We start from the raw sequence: 25,245 nt of genomic DNA on the forward strand, positions 1-25,245 counted from the left end.
GCACATATCACAGAGTTTAAATTTTTACGCTAAGTTATAAAATTAAAGCCGACACTAAGCTTCTCCCTCTTGAAATTAAAAACTGAACGAATGTACCGGAATCAAAGCTCCGCTCAACTAGGTTACTTGGACACGTTGACAGGAACAAGAAGATCACGAATTACTTAAGTGGAGAATTTACAGTACCTGTAAAACTGAAAGGTAAAGATGAACACAAAGACCGCTCCTGAGGCTAACACAGGTCGAATTGTATCTAAATTCTGACCTTCAAGTCTGTTCATTTTCGTCAAGACGTCATGATGTTGAGTATCCGCTTCTTCAATCGCGTCATGTAAGAGTAAGTGAGAAGTCCACAAGGCCCATTTTTTGGAACAATACATGACGCTTACATGACAGGAGGAAACCTTATCTCTCACACCGTTTTCTCAGCTGCTCGCGCGAATTAAAGATGGAGGACGGAGTGGCTGGGACATCACCGGTATGCTACTTTTCAATGTTCCCTAGTGCTCCAAACGATTTCTTGTCCCCATTGAAATCCATGTTACACACGAAACTGAAACCAAAACCAACTTTATTGAGTATATTTCATGAATGTTAGTCATTGTGCTCGGATTTGTAAGCACGTGTTTCCCATTGCAAACAGCTGATCATGTACGTTGACGTTGTGATGCACTTTGTTGCCGGTGTATAACATAATTTGCAGACTACATACATACATAAAGACATACGTTTATTTGATAAGTGGGTTTAAAATAAGCAACTGTACAGCTGATGTGGACCTATTACTACTAAGTCTAAGTCCACAGACTGCAGACGTTTTAACCAATATCACACTCCCATTTCCATCACCGAGAGTTAACAGTAAGCGCTATTCAGGCTAACCTTGATTAGTGATTCAGGCTAAGCAGAGCGCTTTTTAGGGCTAAATGTTGTCGGACGTCTGCAGTCTGTGAATTTAATGTCATACACTGACACCCGAACCGAACCCTAGAATATCCTACGGAATACCCTATGCTATTGAGGGGTTTATACAGGAAATCGTTTCCCTGGGATAGGGGAAAGTTCATTAGCTAGTTAGAATGGCCACAATCACCTGATGGTTCAATTATGTTATGTTAAGTTTTCCATTTTCCAGATGTCAAGAAAGTCAAGAAAAAGGAAGAGACCTGCAAGTGGAGACAGTGACAAATTACCTATCTCTGGTAAAAACATAGCCACTATAATTAACAAAATATATGAAGATATTTTATATATCATCATTATATTTTGTTAAAAGTTTGCTTACTAAAATTACTTCATGAATTAATAAATTTGGTCATTCAGCAATTATTTTCAAGCCAAGGCCTGCTGGTGAAACTACAAAGTCTGATGTCAACATGCAATTAATCATGGGCTCAACCTAGTTCCCAGTGTCTCTCTTCTTACTGCCCTCCCCCCCCCCCCCCTCCCCTCTCCCTCCCACTGGAGTAAGAAAGAGCACAGGAGCAAGAGAGAGCCTGGGAATGAGGTTTTCATGGGCTACATTTTTATATACTTAGTTGGTCATAAAATAAAGTTTTAAAAACTAAAGCTAGCCTATAGTAATTGTATAATTGTCTGTAGATGCGATGATAGAGCATATTATAAAGAACAAGAAAATTAAAAAGAAGAAAGCCAAGAAAGCAAAACATTATTCGAAAGAGGTTAGTAAATCACATGTGATATTGAGTTAATACAGTCATAATATACCTTAATATACTGAATTTAGATAGATGGAAAATCATGAATGTGACTGATAAATAAAAATGCAACTGTGTGCATGTGCCAACTCAAAACAGGAAACAGTATTTTTCAAACAAAATGCCTTGTGATTCAACAGTGAGTGCCTGCTAACTTGGTATCACAAACCAAAGAACTTTTAAAAAGTACTTCTTTTTTATTCACAAGCATACCAATTGAAAGTTAGCAAAATATTCGAGATCCTACCTTTATTTTATCAAATACCAAACAACAGAATCTCACCTCAGACTGTCCCTAATTAGCTTGAGAACAAACTGACGCATTTCCAGCTGTCACTTGACTCCACCAAAAAACAATGTCTGCCAGGAAACGATTTCTGTGACATAATGACTTTTGTTTTCTCTTTGGACAATCAGATTCCGTGATAGAATGAAACTCGAGTGCTCCATGCAGTGAATACCTCACGCAGTAGTTCTGGGGCTATTTGAGCCAAACTGTGAGTGGCTTAGAATTCCTACGTCGCAGAAATTTTTTCTTGGTTTGGGTTCGCAGGTGTTATTTTTCGGCGGAGACAAGCGACAGCCAGAAATACATGTATGTCTGCGTTCACAGGCCAGTCCCCAATAGTCAGTGTCTTTTTAGCACATTTTGTACATGTACAGTGTATGTATATGTGGCAAGAGCTCCATGTACCAAATGAAGTAACTTCTTTACTCTATATTCCCAGTCCCATTCAAGCCAAGTAGCTCCTTGGAATTTCTCACTTCCCATTTACTGTTATAGAACATATCTCACTTCTTTTGATTCCTCAGTTCCCATTCTCTGTCTGTCCCAGCCTCATACATGTTAAGTAAATGTGCAGTTCCAGAAAATATCCCTTCTCCCCCCACAGGAGGGATTGGAATTTCCTGGGGGTGAGAGGGTTCTGTAAGACCAAAAGATACAAACAAAAAATACAAAACGTACAAAGCCCAACTGGAATTTCCAGAGGGGTAACGGGGGGAGGGGTGGGGGGGTCTTAGAAAAAATCCCTTCTGTTTGGGAGGTATGGATATTTTATGGAAAGTTCAACATGTACATAATGCAATAGATAAACAAATAGGTAAATTACAATTTTCGTTATCCTGTCATGTGTATTTGTTTACTGCAGCTAAAGGTTGTTCCTCGTGCCGAGCATGTGTTCAGAGTTGAAAAAGGATGTGCCACCTCACTACTTGGGATTGCAAACATTAAAGATCTGATTTTGTTTGCATCTTTTGTTGGAGATCGAGGCCGGCATCCGAAGTGGTGTGAAATAACTAAAGCTGGGAAAATCCAGAAAGTTGTTGTTGTTCTTGTGAGTTGTGTAGGAGTAAAGGAGTATATGGAAAATCAATCAGCATTTCCTCAATGTAACAACCTTTTTGAACAGGTGAGATAATTGCAGCACTGGGTATTGTACATATACGTGTATCAATTATTGAATGATAATAAATATCTTCCAGATAGTTTAGAAGCATGCTGTGATTGGCTAACTGTATGGGCCATGGTTTACAGTATGGCCTACTTTCTAAGCGTAGAGGCATGGTAGCCTCACGGTTAGTGTGCTCCACACTGGATAGAGTGGTGCAGGTTCAAGTCCTGGCCAGGGACATTGCATTGTGTTCTCATGCAAGACACTTTACTCTTACAGTGCCTCTTTCCAGCCCGGTGTGTAAATGGGTACTGGTGAATTTAAATAATGCTGTGCCAGGTAGCCCTGCGATGGACTAGCATCCCATCCAGGGAGGAGTAGAAATATTGCTAATCACTTCATGCTACGGAAACCAGGAGAAGCTCCAGCCTGATGGGCTACTTGGTTTGTTTGCAGACTTTTTAGACCACTTTCCAAGCCCAGTTGCCATAGGTAACACACATGTAGATGTACATGTATGCATGTAGCGGCCTAAAGTATATTCTTGAATTCTTCCTCAAGGAGAGGGAAACGTGCGATAAAAAGTTTGTTAATTTAATGTTTTCTCATGATCAGTCAGTACCATAAGGTTTTGTTATGAATCCTCTGTCACTTTTTCTTTGATTTGATAATGAATAACCTATAAGTTGGTGGAAAAACTCTGTTATGTATGTTTTGAGTACAGGCAGGGAGCTTGTTCATACTGAGGACACTTGAAAATAATATATGAAAAATTGTAATTTGTTATTAATAACTTTTTTTTTTGAAACATGAAACATGCCACTTAACATGCATGCACTTTTTGTAAAATTTTTTTAGGATTATCCAACGTGGGCTTTCCACATATTAAACAAAAGGATAAACATTCTCACAGAATGGAACACTGACCGTAAAAACAACTGCTTAATCCCTTTTTTTTAAAATAGAATATTTATAAAGGTGAATTAAGAGCTGCATTCATTTGGATAATCACTGAATGATACATAAATTAAGCAAAAACTGTCAAGTGTTAGGTTAGGGCTCCACTATCCTCTCCATCAAAAACCTATTTTCGCTTGTTAATTGATTTGGACCTGTTTTGTTCCTGAGTAAAATAAATTTTTAATATTAAATTTTTAATACTTGACTCTATGTGTTGATTTTGCATTAACTGGAGATGTGTCCGGTTTAAAATATCAGTTAATACATAGTACTAGGCTTAGGAAGGTCCACTGTTGTCAACTTTTTCTTACTAGTTTAATATTATCTTGTTTTTAGCATCTATAATCATGATAGCACAAGAATATTAGACTCAAACAACTCAGCTATGGTTTATCAGTTTGTATCCACACAAAAAAAGTTTTGTTTTGCTTTGCAGTGTGTACAGACTAAAGCTTCAGGATCAGATCTTCATGTCAAACTTCCTCATGAGAGTTTATTATCCATTAGCTTGACAGATAAAGAGTTAAAACAGAAGAATGAGCTGCAAGCTTCTCAGAGTACATGTGGTATGTAAAGATCTATGGGTGGCACATGGTCCTTCATAATCCTTGAGTCACAAAATTTTCTATGAATTTCACAGGTTTCACAGTCTTGTTTTTCATGTAAGTCTCCCAGTCTTTTTTTTTTTTTTTTTTTTTCACAAAGCTGACTCAGAGTCTCAATTTTTGCAAGACTTAGAAATTCTCATAGTCCTGATTCATATGTTTGTATTTATAACTGATGTCTGAACAGCTCAGAATCTGAACGTCTCACACTCGCATTTAAAGCACTTTGAAGTCTCGGTCTCACAATTTAAAAAGTCAAAATTTCTCGGGCTCCTAACAAAAAGTGCCAATCTTGTCTTCATGCAAAGTCTTGCAATTACAATTCACCACCCCTAGATCTAGTGTAATTTATTTTACAACTTTTGAAGTACAATTTAACTTTCTCCAATTTTTCTGTGCTGGGAAACTATTTTTTTATGACTGGATCTGATAATGAATATTTTTCATTAATGCCGGTAATAATATTTCCAATACGTGTAAGTCAAATTTAACTGCTTCAGATATATATATATATACTGAATATGTGATTCGATTTGCCCTCAAGAGTGCTCAACAGTAATGGAGCTTCGTCTAAAGAAAGTGGACTGGAATAGTTCTCGTTCATTTTATTTGATTGACAGAACTGTTTAGTGGGAATGTAATTCCCACTCGTCAGGATCTAGATGACAGCGTTAATTAGTTGGTTTATATAGAGTTCCCTTGTATATATATAAATTATACTGCATGTATGAAAACTACTGTGCAATGATGAACTGCAGTATGTGTAAATGTATAAGCAGCGATTTTGAATTTTTTCTCTTGTTAGACCAAGAAGATTCTAAAAGGGGCAGAGAGGATTACATATTAACCCTTGATGAAATGTATGCCAATGATTTTCCTTCACCAACTGATGTTGACAAAGATACTCCTCAAACAGAGTGTAATGGTTTGTATTTTCCTGAATTTTATTCATTGGCAAGACTACTTCGACTGATCTTTTTGTTAATGTACTTAAACATGAAATTTAATGTTTCTGAGGTAGTACATGTGTCAGAGAAAAACAACACATTTACCAGTACCACCCTTTTCTATGCTTTAAATATATGTAACTGCCCTATATCATGAATTTCAAACAAATAAATTTAAACAAATAAATAAAACAAATGATTTCAACATAATTTTAATGAATACAGCTTTTTTTATGGTAAATTAACTGAATTTCGCATTGTGGTCTACCAGGAATGAATGTACAGTGCATGTATCATGATTGTCCTTAATTTCTAATTAATATATTAATTGTTACATGTACCGGTACTTAATGTTAATGTTTGAAATTTGTATTTGATAAGGCATGCACAGTTTTTGGTCTTATAAAGTTGTTGTTGTTGTTGTTCTGAGGTTATTCCCAGTTTTCTCTTTTTTAGGTTTTATCTCAACCAAACCATTTAAAAAACCAGTCCAATCTGCCGACTCTCCTATGTATGCTGTTGATTGTGAAATGGTATGTTTACAAATAATGCAAATTTAGAACATTTTTTCCCATTTGATTTCATTTTAAGCCTACAGTGTGCCTATGGGAGCAATTTTGCAATAGTAATAAGATCTTTATTTTCATTGGTGTTATATCAGTGCAAGACATCACAAGGAAATGAACTAACAAGAATATCATTGGTTGATGAATCACTTGATGTAGTTTACGACACACTTGTAAAACCACCAAGACCAGTAGTGGATTATCTAACACAGTAAGTAACAGGATTGAAAATGCTTCACTTAGAATGTATATAAATTACGTCAAGCACGCCTTGCCTTCAAAATTTATTTGAAATGGGGTTTAAGTTGGACCACCGATTGGCATCATTGCATTGTATTTTTGTCATGAACACTACCCTCAACCTTTTTCTTTTCAGGGATACACATTTACATTTAATGCTTATGAACTGTTAATAGAAAACTACACAATACTGTGCATGATGACACTTTCCTGCAATGCTTGAATTGACATTTGTTTGCTTTGTTTTCTGTATAATTTACAGATTTAGTGGAATTACAGCAGAAATGCTTGAGAATGTAACAACAACTCTACCTGATGTCCAGAAACATTTGATTGATCTTCTTCCTTCAGATGCCATTTTGTTAGGACATTCTCTAGAATTTGACCTGAGAGCACTTAAGGTGGGTTAATGAAATGTACAATGTGTGGTTCCAGAAAATATCCATGCCCATCCTACGGAGGGTCACTGGAAATTCCCAGGAGAAGGGGTCTAAAAGAATTTCAAAGGGAAGTGCTTTAAATAACTAAATTAAATTTCCAGAGAGATGGGGATTGGGGGGGGGGGGGGGTGTTCAAACCGAAAGACACTCTGTGGTCCGAGGGGTATTGATATTTTCTGTACCAACACAACAGACACCCACAGTGTAAAGGAACAACAACAACTGAATAACAACAAAAGGTTTGGTTGAGAAATAAAGATTAGAGCAATGAGGAGTTTTATGCACACTGAATCAATCTATTGCCAATTAAAAGTGTATGTTACAGTCAGTTGTTACAGTCATATGTTTAGTCCTGTAATGATCGTTGTTATCTTTCTCTTTTTCAGCTGTATCACAGTAGGGTAATTGACACATCTGTCATCTATGGAAAAAACAGAGGAACTGTGTTTAAATACTCTTTACGGAGTCTAGCAAATCAACATTTAAAGTAAGTTTTAAACTAAATATTCTTAATTCCTAAAGCGTTGTATCAGTACAACTGAAAGATTGCCGTGTTTTTGAGCGTTTTAAAACTGGATTTAAACAACATGTCATTTGTTTGTATTTATTGACAGTTTTTCCTTCGCTATTTGTGTCGAATTGTTGTGTGATAACATTGAAGGGGATTTTCAAACTTTTTGTAAAATGTTGTCCTTTTACAGGAGAAAGATTCAAAACGGCGAGAATGGTCATTGTTCAATCGAAGATGCAAAAGCTTGCATGGAATTGGTTCAGTTGAAGATTAAAAATGGTACAATTCTGGAATTTCACTGAATTTTATAGGTCTTTGTTTTGAATTTTTTTCACTCGATTACTCCTTAACTATTTCAGGTCCCAAATTTGGATGTAATGGCCCGGATAAGGAAGGGTAAGAACTTGTGTGTGTGTTTTTTTTGTTTGTTTGTTTGTTTTGTTTTGTTTTTTTAATGTTACAACGCAAAGCAAGTAACACGACGCATTTTTTGAGCTGCTTTGTTTGGTCAGGAGGAATCGGAAACCTAAGGGTACAGCTGCAAATACGTTACTGGCAAAAAAAGTTCGGACGGGAAAGGTGTCCGAAAATACAACCGTCCGAAATTTTTAAGTGTCCGAAATATTTACAGTACAGTAAAAAACTTTTAAGAAGCTCCAAAGTTCTTATTTTCCTTTATGAGGCGAACTCTTGTTGAGACACTGATTCATGGTTGAGATACCGAAGAATCTGTGTTATTTTCTCATGGTGTATCCATAACATGTTGGTTTAGCATAATTCGCGTTTTCAGGCGTGAATTTACTTGTCTCAACAACGTGTCCGAAATTTATCCGAAATTCGATAAAAAGTGTCCGAAAATTAAACGTCCGAAATGTTTTGCAAGTAATGTAGTCTGTACACAGTTCATTCTCTTAGTTACGAAGCCGCCCCCCCCCCCCCGGCCCCGCCGCTTCCACACCATCTTAGTTGCAAACGCCGTCGACGATCGTAAGAGAAAATAGAAGGTCTGTAAACCTGAGAGTAGTCCGCAAGTATTTGCGGAAACCAACGCTCATTTCTGGATTATCCAGAGAAACACAATATTTGATTTAGTATTCTGTTTCAATTTCAACTCAAGAAGGTGTCTTTTATCCAAAACTTCCAGAAACACTCATAAGAAAATAATAAAACCTGTCATGAAAGCTTAGAGAACTTTAACACTTTTTTTCGTTTTAGAGGTTAGTTTTCCTTTAAGTTTTTAGTTCAATTTTAGTGCATGACGAGGGAGAAATCGCTTTTTTAATGAAACTGTAATTGACCTCATCTTGTGTGTTTTTGACCTCGATTTACTTTCTATACAGATTTTTTGAGAGAACTGGGCGTAGTGGAAAAACAGGTAATCATTTGGGGTTTTTTTTAATGTGAAAATAAGAGCAGTAATGTAAAGCTTGGGTGAGACGAGAAAGACAGCTATCTGTACACGCTTAGCCTTGACTGACTCTTACTTACTCTCGGCAAATTCTCTCGGCCCCAGTACTCTCTCAGAGAGTTTGGTGCTGCTCAAAAAAGTGGCCACGCCCTCTGAGAATTGAAGCAAACCTTCGTGCAGCTCGCACCCTTCAACACTCAGTTGCTATCCATCTCGCTTGGCCCCGACTTCACAGCGTTTTCACATGTGTGCTTGACGCTGCTTTTGTTAAGTTCAGAAACGTTTTGGAAATCTCCTATTAAATGGATTGAACTCAGAAGTATGAGTAGTTTGTATAGTGTGATCGTCTGGGTGATGTTATTTAAAAGAACTGTTTTCGGTGACTGGCGTTTCGTCAACCCGAGTGGAAGACATTGCGAAGTTGACTTCCGTACAGGCTGTCGAATCTTCAGTGACCAACAACAGTTCTTCACAGAACTACTTGCACACTCACCAAGACATTCACACTACAGTATACGATCCAGAACTGTTCTGTTACTTTAACGACAGACAGTGAAATCTTCTACGGGTTTCTTTTCCGACAGCATCCATGCTGGACTACCCAGGAGTGGTAAGAAGATTTGGTACCGGTGCAACACATGCCATCGCTTGCAATTCAGATCAAGAGGTAGGCGATATTTCCAAGATTGATAATAATACTGTTAATTCTTTCGCTGTTCAGTGTTTGGACCAATTCTGTGTGTCTAAATCTTATGTCATGTTTCAATTTCGTTCCGGCTGAAGGCTTAAAACTTACAGGTTATATAGGCTATTTCGCCTCAAGATCGCTGCATGTCTAAGTTGTTTACTCTTGACTAAAAATTAATTTTCCTAGAGCATTGGATCCCAACTTCTCAAACTCATTAATAACTCATCAAGTTTAAACTAAGGAAATCATGACCGTGACGATGTTTTGATATCGGAACTTAATTAGCATAGATTTTACGATTTTATATCTCCAATTTCTCCTTAACACTCAAGACGGTGTTTGACCACACATCCAAACACCTCGAAGTTCGTCAAAAATACTTCGCCGCGCGTCGCAACGCAACTCTCCTCTCGGTGTTTGTAATGTGGTCAAATTAACAAATCAACGTCAGTTTTTTATGCGTCTGTGCTGTCATTGATCATGAATTTCGTCATAACATTGTCAAAGTAGCTGTGGATCCGCGAGACGATAGCCGAGTGGATCCGCAGAAGAACACTTATTGAAAAATTGTTACATAGAAACATTGGGATTTTTTCTTTTTACCTTTTCTTACAGGTTGTTTCTCATGCAGTAAGATTAATGGAAGCTTCAGATATTGTGTGGGCCCATCTTCACGAAGTTGAAATGTTCTCAAGAGATTTGGGAGCCGCAGGCGAGTGTTTTCTACATTTCTCGAGTGTTCTGAAATGTCCAGAGTGTTTTTTGACAGTGTAATACACGGCTTAGGCTTCTTTATTTGCTTTATGATATAGATTTCACACGCGCAAAACAATAAATCACGCTTTTTCCATGTTTTATACTTCGATAAAACATGGGTTTTTGACAAATCAACCTATCTATATTATAATTGTATATATTTAGCCCTTGCCTTGACTTTTATTGTGATCTTCTTTATCTAGAGGGGCAGTCTAGCCTTGAAGAAGATAAACGGCGATCTTTCATGGTATGCTTTAGCTTTCTTCAACGTTTACTGTGAAGTTTTTGTTGCAGTTGTATAATTAGGACAGCTTTTATCACAAATATGATTAAGATAGTGAAGGACTTGGAATCAACAGAGAGGAGGAACTGTATCACTGCGGAGTTCATTACGTTTTGCCAAATACTCGCTATGAAGCTCAATGGTACCGAAGAAGTTGCTTCTATGGATCTAAATACCAAAACCATAGCTTCATTACAAACAAAATTAATAAGGCCCCGTCTATACCACGCCAGAGAATTTTGAAAACAGAGTTTCACTCTGAAAACGCATCAAATGTCTTAAGTCCACACTAGTCTACGTCGGAGAAGTTTGAAAACGCAACAATCATCGGTCATTTTGGATTTGTGTTTGAGGAATCCTCGGTCATGGAAATCACGTGATTATCGTGACGTCATCGTTTTCGAAAAGCTCCGTTTTCAAAATGTTTTCCGTCCCCTTTAAGACGCAAAGCCGGCGTTTTCAAATTCCTCCGGTTTGAAGAGCGTTTTTCAAAAGCTCCGTTTTCGTGACGCGTTAGTGTCGAGGGTAGGCCTAACCGTGGAAATAAAACTGTGTTTTCAAATTTCTCCGGCGTATTGTTGAGGGAGCCTAAGTCTCCCGGGTGTTATAATTAAAAGGGACAAACAAACGAAATTAACTTTGAAAACCGCTCAGCCTGGCAGGTTTTCAAAAACCCATATCGCAGTTCGTTTTAATCTTCTTCAATTTCTGTCCATCTGTACCTCATGTATTTAAATGCTCCTTCACTGTTTCGAGTAATTGTTTTTATATTTCATTCAATTTGGTGACCATTTTCGTACGTCTAAATTTTACTAAAATCTCTGACACAGTTTCTTTAAATAGCAACCTTTTTGTTCTAAAGGACGTGCTTCTATCAGTGGACTGGAGAATCAAGCAAATCCACGATGCAGTACCGAGTCAAAGCTTGATGCTGGTTATACTTGGTTGTGGTGATCTGTCACTCGTTAAAAGGCAAGTGATATGAAATTTGTTTCACTGTGGTTTCTGAGAGATTAGCTTTGCAGCTTTGAACTACACTTGAGATATCCTGATGTAGGCTGTGATACAGCAAAAAATCGCGTGTAAGGACCTAATGGTTTAAGACAATTCCAAAAAATATAAGAACCTGTTTAGCCAAGCAACATCAAGCAGGTGCTTATAGGTCGCTTACACTTAAATTATGTGAACTCATGTTATAGAGACAACACTACTACGTGACACCGCGGAAATACGTTTTTTGGGGCGCGATACAGTATTTTGCTGGTCAGCGGTACACCTTAACAAAACTACAAAATGCCTGCAACTTTTACATTGTTTTCGCAGCGAGTCTTGTCGACAGTCAAAAAGATACAAAACTTAGAGCGCACACTGTAAACTTAGCTTTTAAACTCCGCTCATTTGTTGGATAGTTCTCAGTTAATATTATATATTATGCCAAAGCCAAACTGAACTTGCACACGGTGTGAAATTGTTGTTGTTTCGTGAGAGTTCATGCTCGCAAGCGGCGAGCCAGTGGCAATTTACGTTACGATGTGCGCTAAGGCTAAAACTAGGCAGCTTTTGTGTTGCTGTAGCGGTGTTCTGAGGACATCAACTTCTCAAGTTTGTTGAATTGATGGGCTTGAACCGTATGAATCGGTATGTCAAAGGCATTTCGATCAAATTCGTCGGGAAGACATGCTCGTGTTCGTCCACTTGTTCGATTGGGGGCATTCACGTAAGTAATCACGGTCATCCTGTCCTCACTCGGCATCACCGAATTATAGACCAAGTTGGCCGAAATCGAAGCAGTGTTTCGTATAAATCTTGGACACGTTGGTGTAACAAGTGTAGGACTGAGTCCCCAAAAGGGTTCAAAATCTGGCCTCAACTCGAGGAAGAATTCACCGAGGTATGTTTTCTCATAAAATATCCAATTTTAATTATACCGTACTTCAGGAAGCTTGAGGCTGGCGAAAATAAAATTTTAAATTTTCATGTTTATTATTGTTTCTTTGTTTCTTGTCATAATTTCGAATTGTTGCAGTTCTGTATTTTGCTTTTAGCACCTCTAAAGTGTGAAAATTATTTTTAACTAGTTGCATAGCTGTTAGAGTTTAGAAAAAAAAGCTATTTAGCTATTAGAAAAAACCACAAGAAGTACATGACATCTGATTATCTTTAGATGGCAGAAGACATGGAATACAAAGCTGTTAAAGGTGTAATTAAAAATACATGCATACCAGACAATAAAATTACCATAAAATCTGGGTAATAACAACTTTCAGTTAAAACTCAATAAATGAATTTCATTTTTAGTTATAAATAGGCTATCCCCCCTGTATTCACACAACAATCTTCTGATTATAAGGCCACCCAGATAATTTCTGACCACATTACCTTAGAGCCTGAGACTCTATAACTTTGTAACATTAATATTTGTTTACATATTACTATTATCTGGATTTCCCAATAGAAAACTTCTATTGTACATTTTTTTCTATTTTGGCTCAGCAAAAATCCTTTTAGATACTGTCCATGGATGATTTCCACAACATCAATGTTGTAAAAACACCAACTGAGAGAACACTGACCAATGCTCTCCATATGGCAACTCCTCTCCTGAACATTCAGCCATCTGTTGATGGTGGGGAGAGGCAGGGGGCGGGAGCCCGGGAGAATAGGGGGTAGGAATCCGGAGAGAAATGCAAAATGCTAATTTTTGTCATTCATTAAGGCTTCAAATACTTTAAAAAACAAGAACTGAAAATGTTACTTGACTTTCATTTAGTGTCTTTAGAGACTTCTAGGCCGACGGGCAAAGAAAAATTCACCCTTGGGCTCAAAATGAGGCTCAAAATGAAACCCTTTGACAGTGGTTACGTCATAGGTCATTCACTTGAAAGACACGTAAGAGTAGCAAGGCTGAAAACGAAGGAAAAAAGGAAAAGGAAATGCCTGAGGACTGTGCAGCTAAATGACTAGGATGTGTTTTGATTCTCTTAATTTACAGGGGACAGGAGCAGGATGAACAAGGGTGGGAGTCAAGAGATAGAGGTATGGGAAGTGGGAGAACAGGGTATGGGAAGTGGGAGGTTCTGACTCCGCTGTCCCTCCCCCCACTTGATGCAGTACCTTGTCCCTAAGTAAAAGGTAAAGTCTGCACAGAGCCAAGTGGCCCATCAGGCCAGGCTTATCTCGGTTTCTGTAGCATGAACTGAGTAGGAGTATTTCTACTACCCCCTGGATAGGATGCTAGTCGATCACAGGGTTACCCCCAGCATTAAATTCACCAGTACCCATATATACACCTTTGTGGAGAGAGGCACCGTGAGAGTAAAAGTGTCTTGCCCAAAAACACAACACAATGTCCTTGACCAGGGCTCAAACACGGACCGCTCGATCCATTGCTGAGCGCACTAACCACATGGCCACCGCACCTCCCACCTTGTCCCTTAGGCCTAACCTTAACCCTAAACCTAAAAAAAAGGAGTCTGTAGATTTCAGTCAAGTTTACCTCTTATCACTTGCGTATTTGAGACAATTTCTAATTTCCTCACTTTGCCATTCAGTTTACAGCACCAAAGCCTGACTTTAAGTGATTCGCAACTACTGACGGAACTTGTTTTTGCAACTTACAACTTCAGACTTTGCACAAAATTTCTCACTGGAGAAAAGCAATGTTGTAGAACTAAAGTGATGAACTAAATGCAATAAATATTAATTTGTAAGAAATGTATCTATTCTTTAATACATGCTTTTGTGTCTAGTATCTGAGTTAGATGTAGCCAAGATATATTACCAATGGTTTGTAGACGACAGTAAGCCAATTCAGAGACACAGTGGCATAAACAAACCCACTTGTTAGCCAATTTATCACAGGAAAAAAAATAAATACCTATAATAATATTATACATATATAATTTATTGCCATCAGGTGCTATAATGTGTTGTAATAAAGTGGCTACAAGTTAAGTAAGAATCTTACAGAAGGGAGGATGATACAATACTATTACTAAGGCGATCATAATTAATTTCATATTGATTCAAAGCACATGATATGTACATGTATGATTACAATGTAAAAATTATTTTGTAGTGATTGAGCAAAGCTCATCTGAATTAAATTAAATGAAAGGAAAAACAACAACAGTCAATTATTTATGTAAGTTGATACAATGCACATCTAAGATAGGGAAATAGAAATCGAAAAGCTTCAAATGACTGAGTAAACGAAATAAACTAGTGGGTTTCATTGAGGAGTTGATTACTGCCTCTCTGAAATGTTGAATGTTTCCTTTTCAGCATCAAAAGAAGTGAAACTTGACCACATCCCATAAGTGGAAGCGGTTTCGTGTAAACAAATACAGGTGTTTGGGCATTTTAAAATATTTAGTTACATGTGCATACATGTACAGGGAAACGGTCTTGAAAATTTCCATGTACTATCAACATTTAATCGATGGAAACAAAAAAGACCTCAAAAAAGGAAAAATTGTCAATGAACCGAAGATATAGAGTGGTCTTAAATGTTTTCAGTACTTCCAGCGTTCGCTGCGGCCAACAAATCACAATATTTTCGATTTCTACTCTCTTCGCAAACGCCACCATTATATAAATGTAGGCTTAAACAATCTTTAATGATAGAGAAATATCTTGTGAATGAAATGAACAAATGTTTTATTCTTACAGCAAACGGCAGGTACAAAAAAATTATTTCACCCGTTCCAAAAGGCGCAGAAAGTCAGAAAGGTGATAGAAACGCCAAAACGCCAGTCTTTAAAGACAAATTCTTATCAAAGTTTCTTTGACGCGTTGCGAAATATAATCTCAATGAACAAGCACCACATGTCGGCGCAAAGTGAGTGTGAATAAAACGGTCCCGACTTACATGTACCTTAACCATTTCGAGCAAATCACACTTTAAATCCAACCAGTCTTCAAAATCCTTGCAAAAGCTGCATACAGGACAAATTTCCTGCTTTGCTGGATACCCATCGTTGATTTTCACAATTCTGAGGCGAGGGCGGCTGAAGCAACACGATCCACGCTTCGTCCGCTCGAGCTGGCTCGAGTCAGCAAACTACACATTACTCCACACAAAATGACTCCCCTGTACCGCTATTCTTTACGAACATTGCTTGAGTATTAAAAACCCATTTAAGGACGTCAAACTCACCAATAACGAGAAGTATCAAGGATATTTTCGACCTAAAAAGGAAGCAAAATACCGACCTCAGAGACTGCTCGATCGAAGGACAGCACAGCCCGATGGTGATGACCACTGACCAGTTACTGTGACGTCAAAAAACGTATTTCCGCGGTGTCCTACTACGTATAGTTTCTTTAATCAACTTTGTTGGGTTTATCATGATACATTTGTCAATAAATACGTACTATATATTTAAGGACCAAACCCAAGTGTATCTATACTTCTGGTAATTAACAACTAAATCTCCTTCAAAGAAATTAAGAACTTAGTTAAGAACCTGCTTAGCCCAAATTAGCAATAACTACCTCAAAATACAAGAACCTATTTTGCCAAATGTAGGTTCTTATATACACGCGAGTTTTTACTGTAACTTGGATTTAAAAGGATGTATTTAGTTAGCCTGCAAAACAGGCGGATTAGCGGGGCAGAGACCGCCTGTTCTGCAGGCTACTCCGCTTGGTCGAAATGTTAGTGTAGTGTGAGCGAGGCGTGATCATCAGCAAAACTGCTCTCAAAATGTTTTAGCTGCGCTGAGAACGTTCTTGGAAATGTTGCTAAATTAATCAAGAGCTAAATAACATCATAGCAACGGTGAATTGACTGTCGTTGCTTTGTTAATTTCAGACTTCAGAGACAGATGAAAGAAAACACACCCGAACTAAAGAAAGCCGTGAAGACTGCCAAAAAGGGAATTTGTTTTTTGAAAATTACATAGCAGTTTCTATTCAAGATTGACAGCTGACAATTAACCTGAAGGGAAGTGAAGTGTCTCTCTGAAAAGAGACGATAACGACCCGTCCCCAAAAACACAGAACCTTGAAATACATGGGCCTGGGAGGCTATTGAGGACAAGTAAAGGAAAACAAGAAAAATTATTGTGGCTTTCCGTGACTGGAATTGGATCACTCCACTACTGATGAAATGACAGCGTTGTGTTCAAACTACACGAAATTTCAACCAGAAACGAGAAATAGACTCGTCCGCATTTTGACTTTCATTTTATATTTGATATTTCATACAAATTATCTTATTTGAAGATATGTCGATGGAATTTAATAAAACCAAATGAAACTATCATCAAACAATTTTCTTGGAATTTTTAAAGCTCAGTGAGTTTTGAACAGTAGCGAACATTCCAATAAAACAACTGATGCTAAAAGAAGCTGAAAATTACCTTCAAGAATAAGTTATGACCTTTGGTGCACTGCAGTGGTCAGTGTTCAAGAATTGACTGAATCTGAGAATTCAATCAGAGACGTTGCTAAGCAACGTAACGTCTTAAACTGCTGAACAAACCGTGCCGCGGACTCAGCAAGATGTCGGACATAGGATCTATGACGTTTCTAAAGCCTCCTATTCCTGAACCAACCTCGTTTCGAGGGTACCCTCTCTCAAGGTTGTTCCAGAACCCACCACACGTAGTCCTGGAATTTACAAACTATACCGCTTCTTTTTCGGTGCTCTCCAACGCAGTCCCCATTTCTGTCGTTACGCAACTTTTCTCTAAGGTGGGCGTTGCGTGACGGGTCAAATAAGAGTTAAAGTAACGCCAGGCTTTCAATGATGCGTGACAGGTTAACTTTAGCCACAAATTATGAGAAACAAAACAAAAATCGTTCGACAGCGTACACGATAATCAAATTAGAATACCGACTTCAAAATTCCTTGAATATGATTCACAATTCGAATACGCAAGAAGGAATAAATGATAGTTTATAGACAATTACTTGAAGAGTAATTTTCAGAAAGTTAAGAAAATATACTGCCCAGTTTTGTTTATCGATTGTTTCGGCGGGAACGATAGTAACTGAAAATGAACCTTGTCGTAATCTCAGTGATTTTGATCTTTTCCATAAATTGTTAATGAAAAAATGTCTGAAAGGAAACTTTGTATTAAAATAGCAACATATATTTAAAGCTGCGAATTGAATTGTCAGCTTCTAACCTGGCTTAAGCCAGTCATGAATGCAACCCAGGAAAACAAATTATCTTCTTTTTTCCCTTTTACGGATATGGTTACTCAAACCATAAAAAGATTATTTCCTCTTCAGCTGATTAAATGACTTTATTTTGTCGACCTTTTATAAGCGTTCCAATGGATATGTGAAGTTTTTGCTGAGTTATGTTAAGTGAACGACTTAGCTGCAATGACGTAAAGCGGCTTAGATGAAAGCGGGAAGATTCTCCGTGAGGTTTGCGGTCAATAACCTAAAGGCCAAGGATAGCGAATTCCCACTATCATTGGCTGCTAGTTTTCCCGCAGTACAATCGCGCATATTTCAAGACAAGTTTTATTTTAATTCCTACATTCAGTGGTCTGTCGATCCACGCAAAGGTATCTTTGAGTGGAAAAGCAACTTTGAATTTTCCCCTTGGTTTTACCTTTTACAGTTCAAATGACACGGTAACAGAACAAATTATTGACAGATATCCGAGAAGGCGTCTCGACATTTTTCATGGATGAAGACAAAAGCACTGTATAAAGAAATTTTACTTTTTTAGGTCTTCGTCAACAGTGAACTTCATGAAATATACCTTGAGCAATACAATGGGTTAGTATTTTCATTAACTTGCAGTTTTCATGTTTTCACTCATCTCATGTTCCAAGCCTTGAGAGTCGCCTTTTTAATAGTGGGTGAACGCTGAAAAACTAGCTGACGTTTGGTCGTTACTGACTTGAAGCCGACAAGTACACTGACGGAAATCGTGGGCAAATTAAAAGCGGGTTACGCCGCAGATTTTTAATGTGATAAATGGGTGAGAGATACAGAATTGATCAAGTGTTTCCATTCCAAAACAAATGTGAATCAGAATTTAAAATAGCAAATTGTATTTGAAACTCATCAACAAATCCCGTCTCTCACCCAATCATTGCCTCTAACGTAACTACCACAGGCCCTCGCAGCTGTGACTGATATTTAAAAATGTATCACACAGCTGACGAAGTTTTATTTTCATATCATATGTACAGGAATTGTCAAGTTCTTCTGCAAGCTTTTCGCCCGCGGCATGTGCAGGAATTTCAAGCTGAGAGCATGCGGAAAGAAATCCTTTTGTGTCTTGCGATCGCGAGATCAGAGTAAAGTCAAGTGCTTTCAACCTGGACGGAGATTGTTTACAAAAGCTGGCAAACATTTAATGAGCGACCAAGAAATCTGTATACCAACGGCAAGGGAGGCATTGCAACCAATTTACGTGACTGAAATCACAAAGAATTTTCCATCGGAAATTTTGATGCCTTTCGCTTCCGCAAGACAAGAACGTAGTGAAATCAATCTCCTTAGCAGTGGAAACCTAGATGAGGATTCTATTGGCGATTCGCAAATTTCAGTTTTTTCTGAGGAAAATGCAATAACAGAGATTTTTGCGTGGGTTTACAGTATGGATGTCAATGATGAACAGAACATTCCGGATGAATTTAACAAGTCATCTGTTCATGAAAGTTAACTGAGTACCCAGAGGAAAACAAATTAATATAAAGACATTACCAAGCTATATAATTGTGGTATTGTTATGGATTTAAAGGAGTTTATCCCAAGATTGGTCTGCTGAATGGGATGCAATGATATTTGACCTGATGATTTATCGAGAGTTAAAAGATTTCCCAGCATATAGGCTGTGCAAATTAACAACAAGCTGGCCGAAGCTGAGGACAGGCTAAAGATGATATATTATTAGCGTCGACGGGATATCTGCTGTTTTTAGTTGTCGTAATTCAAGCAACAGGAAAGGCTAACAACAATGTTTTCGTAACTGTTTCAGTCATTGTTCGGAAATCTTCGTTTATCTTTCACTTGGGTCTGCCACACGACTTTTCCCGCCTCCCATGATCTGTGCACGTGACCTGTTTAAGCCAATAGGGACACGTAAAATCGGCGAGTTGTAGTCACAGAATACCACGTATGGCTCAGTTGATTCAAATATATTGAAAACAACCTAGGTTGACGAGAACTGGCCTTAGACACCTGTTTTCATATATTTGAACTGCATCAACGGGAAATAAAACAAATATGTAGAGACTAGCTTGTCATTGGTGGTTAGACTATCTCGATTACATTTTGCATGTTACTTTAAACAGATCAAAGTGAATATATTTTTCTTCTAATTAACAACTTTTGGGACGTGGAGCCTTGGAACAAAATATTCTTCAGTAGAATATATGACATAATATCCCCTTAAAAGACAAAATGAAGTGCACATATATTCATTAGATTAAGGCTGAAAGTTTATGATAATCAAATGAACCTCGAATGTTTTCGACTCTGTTATTCTCTGAATTATGTTCATTGTCGTAAACATCCGTTAACATTTTATATTTTTTAGCCTTACTCTTGTCTTTGTACCATGCTATAGAAAATGCAGCCAATCAGAATACAGGAAAGACGTCATTACACCAAACCTTCCCAGCCGCGGACGCGTATGTCGTATTAACTGTGTTGCCCACATCATTTTCTATGGCGTGGTATGAAATAGTTATAATTATCAACGCTCTCTCGTGGTATACTAGGAAAATCCCACTTGTCATTTGCATTTTCTTGTTATCCACACTCGCCTAAATGGTCATGTGTGTATTAATTCGCCATTTACACATCCCGCATAATACACCTTGTTTGCTCCCAAAATTCTGCATAACCTTTGTTTCCCATTTCTCCTGGGTATTACAGTCGTCCCAAGAGAAACTGAAGACAATGCCCATCAGTGCAATTTTTTTTTTTTTTTTTTGGGGGGGGGGGGGGGGCAAACAAAGTGTATTATGGGGGATGTGGAAATGACGAATAGCGAGAAAATACAAGTGGCTCGTGGGATATTCCATGGTATATACCACTCGAAAACGTTGCATAACGTGTATATAAAAACAATACGATATATATTTTCAAAAATTTGTAATGGGAATTTTGTTGGTATTAATATGGAGAGCCAAATTAATTCAGTCCTGCAAATCACAGACGCAAACTTGCCGCTGTTTTTGTGACAACTACAACTTAAACTTGGCTAAATACTTGGCTTGAACGTAATCGTATCGTGTGATCGTATGTGAGATGATTCAGTTAAATTTTTGAGGAGCATTTACTGATCATGAGATCAGGTCGCCTTCAAGACGAGTTGGCTCGCTAGGTCGACGCCAAACTGATTTTGGCAGCATGAAGCAGTCAGCCACAATATCATTACTATTTTTTTTTGGTCGATACGCAAATTATACGTGGTCTTGCTGGAAAGATTCACCGTATCGACCCTTTGACCTAAAGTTCAACAAAAGTATCCTGTAAAGAGTTGGAAAAAAGCTCAATAAAACTGGAACCAAAATGCTTATGACGCGATGAAGATTTTGAAAATCTTGTATATTGTTAGAAAAGAAACTAACTAGAGACCATATATAACACCCCAATATAATGACTCTAAAATGGAGTTTAAAAACACAAGAAACATGTTTCAGCAGCATGGATTGAAACCATGGTAAAATGAGCCGAGATTGACACATCAATTTTAAATTCAGTCATCAAAAGAAGCGTATGTAAGCGAGATATGTAACTAACAAAAATATTTTTGTTTGAGAATATACTATCGCATAATAATTTCATTTTTAAGATAAAAACATAAATCTCGTTTATTTGTGTTAAATTCGTTGTTTTACAGAAATTATATATTAGCTAATAGTTTTTTTTTTTTATTGATATTCGGTTTCGAACAAAGGACGAAGAAATTTAAGTACTTAAAAGTTTGATCCAGTATAGGTTTTAACGTTGTTTCAAACACATGTACGCTAAAACCATTCACAAACAAAACTGTTCAAAAACACAAATTCGGGAAATATATTTTGTAACTTGTAAAATTTGTACATTGAGATTTGGTTTGGTTTTTAATCGAGATAAATAGCAGCGAAACAAACTAAGCAGAGCGATCATAAATCAGCTAAAGTAACACAAATTATACGCACAATATCAAACAACAACAAAAATACTTTTAGCGACTTCACACCATAACATGTAGGCACAGGAACTGAGAAAAACACGGGCTAAGTTCTTAATGATTGAAATTCGACCAAGCTTCGTCATAGACGGTTTGCTTCCCTTTCAATTCCTCTAGATAATCAAAAGGAACTATATATTTACAAACTGAATAAGAGTTACACCATTGATTGACACTGAGTGACGTGAGTGCCTTCCATATAGTCACAGCTCCAACAGTTCTGCAAGCATTTGATCAAGTTCTTGTTCTGAAGCGCTTGTCTCGAGCTTGCAGTTCGCCATCTTTTTAGATACCTTGTTTGAGCTTTTTTGCATTTCTCTAGTTCTATTTGAATTATTTTTCTCACAATCAACGCTGTCTAACTCTTTCATGAGTTCCTCAACTAATGATTCCGTACTGCCTCGCTCTCCAGCTGAGGTGATCCTCGACAATTGCCCGTCGCTTTCGTCTCTTTCGCTTTCTACAGCTTGAAGCAAATCTTGCAATTCTGCATTCCGCTTTTCTACATCCACAAAGAACTTGTCTAGTTCTTCGTCTGGAGGTAAACCATCATCGTCTCCAACTGACGGACGCTTTTTAGCGTTCTTGGAGGAAGGGTTATACTTATTGGCAACCTCGATGTCCTGCAAAATTTTGTCCAATTCCTCGTCTTTCGCAAAGCTGCTTACTCGAGAGACCTTTCGCTGGGATTTCTGCAAAGAATTTTTCCTCCGAAGTTTTCGTTCACTCGCCATTAAAGATTCCAGAGTTTTAAGCCCTTCCTCTGTTAAAGGCCCATGCTTCTTTCGTTTTTGAACAGAGCCAAACAAAACCTCTGTTTTCATGACGATCTTCGGCGTATTATCGATGAATGTTTCGCACTACGTGTCCATCGAATGACCGCAGTTTTCGTTTTAGTGGCTGCTCTAAAAAGTATTAATTAAAGGTCTAATTTGTAGCACGTCCTAAGGAAGTCATATCATTTACACCTGCTCTGAGAGTACAATGAATCTCACTACATCGCTTAAATGTCTGTCCAATGAAATCACAAGCTCTTTCATCTCTTGAATAATAAAACACAATATGCGCTGGGGCAGGACAGCTAAAAATTCACCTGCTATTGTCGATAATATGATTATTTTCCTTCTTTGAGCGTTTAATCGTTGTACTTGCTTCGGAAATAAAGATTTTTAATCAGCCAGTTTTTGCCACTGTCTGCGTAAACAGACAAATCACTTAACCTTTTTATGATATCAGTAGAAACGGAGAAAAATGGACTTAGTAACCTAAAACTGGTGCTACGAGTGAATTTATGATAATAAGCTGGGTTTTTTTTAACATTCCGTTTCAGTCAAGTTTACCTAGAATTCATTATTATTAATAATAATTTTTCCAGTTTAAATTTGCATATTTCTTTAATTAATTCACTGCCTTGAGAGTCAACTGGCTAGTATTGAGTATCAGCAAAAAAATACAGTTCATAATCATATTCTTTGCCAGGAAAATTCTTTACATTGGAATTTATTCAGCGAGCTTGACCTTTATGTCAAATCGATCTAGAAAAGGGGTAGATTTGTCTTAGAAAATTGTTTGCTTTTACTCTTAAAAATTTACACAACATTTGCAAATGAGGATTGCGACCATTTAGAAATAAACACAAAAAATTGTTTTCCAAATATAAGGGCAAAATCAGTTTATTCTGCCTGCAACGGAAAGGCGCTTTGCATCGCGAGAATAGATGAGCTTAGATGGTAGAGGGATTGCGTTTTAAAGAGAAAACGGAGAAAGAAAGTCGTAGAGATCTTTACTAATTACTGAGATCAGATATCCAAACATCGTCATTGTTATGGTTTTCTTTACTTGAAGTTGATGAATTATTAATGAGTTTTAGTAGATAGATTTCTACAAGATAACAGGGAATCGCTGAGGTTTCTTGATTTTGGTCGTCTAACATATGTTGATATGACTACAACATGATGGATACGCACCAAACTTCTCTCAGCGTATTTTTCCTTTTGATAGGGGATCTAAGTTAGGTCAGTTAGTTGTGCTAAATGCTGATTCGGTTTTAAAAACTTACCGCGTTGTAAGAGATCAAACTTTGTATGGAAACCAAAATAAAAGCCGGGTACTTCGGGAAACTATGAAAACATGAAGTCATCAAATCGTTCACTGCAGTCTATCATGTCTGTAATTGGTATAATTTCCAGAAGCGAATATAAAAATTGGACATTCTGATTTGTCGAAAAGCTCATCATATGACGCTATATTCACTCCGCTAGAGCTTGGTTACTAAGCTCGCCATCTTTGCCATCCCGGCAAGTAAATATGGCGGACAGTTGCCAAATGGAATTCATATATATTCACATATTCGAAAGACATCACTCCAAGTCCATGATATCTGAATGGATGGAGAATTTTCAAAATGACTGCTGTCGCCCTTGGACCAAAAACATTTCAAGAACTCGTATTCAAGGCTTTTAAGAATCGTAAACGCAGTGGTTGCGTCGATCCAGGTCGATCGCCAGCAGGTCAGATCGATTGACCGAAATTTGCTTATAAAAAGATAAAACAAAAGAGCTAGTGTGAACGTGTTGGACTTCGTATCCAGGTGTCTTGGTTGAAAACTCGTAACTTGTCATGGCCAGGACCTTTCTCTGCTCAGAAGAAGAAATGAGCTGGGTACGGGGAACTGTTGTGTCGACAAGCTGAGACAATACAGTAAACTGCCGTTTATAAGCCCTGAGCTTATTCAACTTCATAAGGGGTTTTGCATGGGCTTATAAACGAGGGGGTTATATCGGCGTGGCGGGGGCTTATAAAATGAGTCGCAGCAATGTTGACTGAAATACGCTTTTCAGATAATGGTTTTTGTGTGGGATTTCCCACGCTTTGACAGCGCCAGTGGTATGTACTTCTTTACTTGTGTACGAGAGCAAAGTGCCTGTCACGTGTTTTGTACTTGGCGTGTAGACTGGGTTCCACTAGCCGTCCAAGGGTCTTATAACCAGGGCTCTACGGTATCTTTACTCGATATTCATCACAACAACCTGACAAAATGTATAAATATTCACTGTAAAGCTACAATTTCTCTAATTTATTCATAGCGCATCAACTTTTATTTGACTGAAATCCCGCACGAGTTCGCATTGTGGACCTATTTTTGATTAAGCTGGCATCATAATTAATCGAATTCATTTCGTTTTAAACTAGAGGGGAGCTTATAATCGGAAGTAATATACTGTTTACAGGTAGATGGGCCTTGAACCGGGGGGGTATAAGCAGGAGGGTTTAAAACGGCAGTTTACGGTATGCTGCAAGTGAATTCGAACCTGCCATGGAAGACACTGAACTGGGGAGGGAAGGGAGGGTGTGCAGCCATCGATCATTCCATATGATTACATCATGCTTCAGAAAACGGAGGTGAAGAACAGCTGGCGCTAATGAGGTGCTGTTTAAAAGTGAAAACCCAGAGATAAATGTTTGAATTTCCAACGAAGGTTGGCTAAATCCACGCGGCTTAAGTTGGAAATGTACTGCGAGTAAAAGATATGATGTTGTAAGTATTTCTCTAGAAATGAATCGAGTACTG

At 37.8% G+C, this 25,245-nt stretch overlaps 4 protein-coding genes across 4 annotated transcripts in view; 2 read left to right on the forward strand and 2 right to left on the reverse strand.

Annotated features, from left to right (window-relative positions):
* Positions 1-395, reverse strand: part of LOC145490835 (sorting nexin-14-like) — a 22,903-nt gene extending 22,508 nt beyond the window's left edge. The window contains exon 1 of the mRNA XM_081469933.1: positions 187-395. Coding sequence (XP_081326059.1) covers positions 187-380 — 194 coding nt within the window. The 5' untranslated portion in view covers positions 381-395. The remainder of the gene's footprint in view (positions 1-186) is intronic.
* LOC145490836 (uncharacterized) lies at positions 390-17,424 on the forward strand. Its single transcript, XM_081469935.1, has 18 exons — positions 390-478; positions 1,136-1,202; positions 1,603-1,682; positions 2,870-3,130; positions 4,509-4,638; positions 5,483-5,602; positions 6,081-6,157; positions 6,286-6,401; positions 6,693-6,831; positions 7,257-7,357; positions 7,572-7,660; positions 7,741-7,777; positions 8,722-8,756; positions 9,374-9,456; positions 10,093-10,189; positions 10,437-10,480; positions 11,379-11,488; positions 16,332-17,424. The coding sequence occupies exons 1-18, from the start codon at positions 449-451 to the stop codon at positions 16,420-16,422; spliced, it is 1,707 nt and encodes a 568-aa protein (XP_081326061.1). The 5' UTR covers positions 390-448; the 3' UTR covers positions 16,423-17,424.
* A 410-nt stretch (positions 17,425-17,834) lies between these two features.
* LOC145490228 (uncharacterized) lies at positions 17,835-20,418 on the forward strand. The gene is made up of 2 exons (XM_081469350.1): positions 17,835-18,259; positions 18,679-20,418. Exons 1-2 carry the CDS (start codon positions 18,232-18,234, stop codon positions 19,152-19,154), a joined length of 504 nt encoding a protein of 167 aa, XP_081325476.1. The 5' UTR covers positions 17,835-18,231; the 3' UTR covers positions 19,155-20,418.
* A 1,097-nt stretch (positions 20,419-21,515) lies between these two features.
* LOC145491558 (uncharacterized) lies at positions 21,516-22,541 on the reverse strand. The gene has a single exon (XM_081470797.1). The coding sequence runs from the start codon at positions 22,496-22,498 to the stop codon at positions 21,878-21,880; it is 621 nt and encodes a 206-aa protein (XP_081326923.1). The 5' UTR covers positions 22,499-22,541; the 3' UTR covers positions 21,516-21,877.
* Positions 22,542-25,245: the final 2,704 nt, after the last annotated feature.

This window comes from Orbicella franksi, chromosome 6 (assembly GCF_964199315.1).
Source record: "Orbicella franksi chromosome 6, jaOrbFran1.1, whole genome shotgun sequence".
Taxonomy (NCBI): Eukaryota; Metazoa; Cnidaria; class Anthozoa; order Scleractinia; family Merulinidae; genus Orbicella; species Orbicella franksi.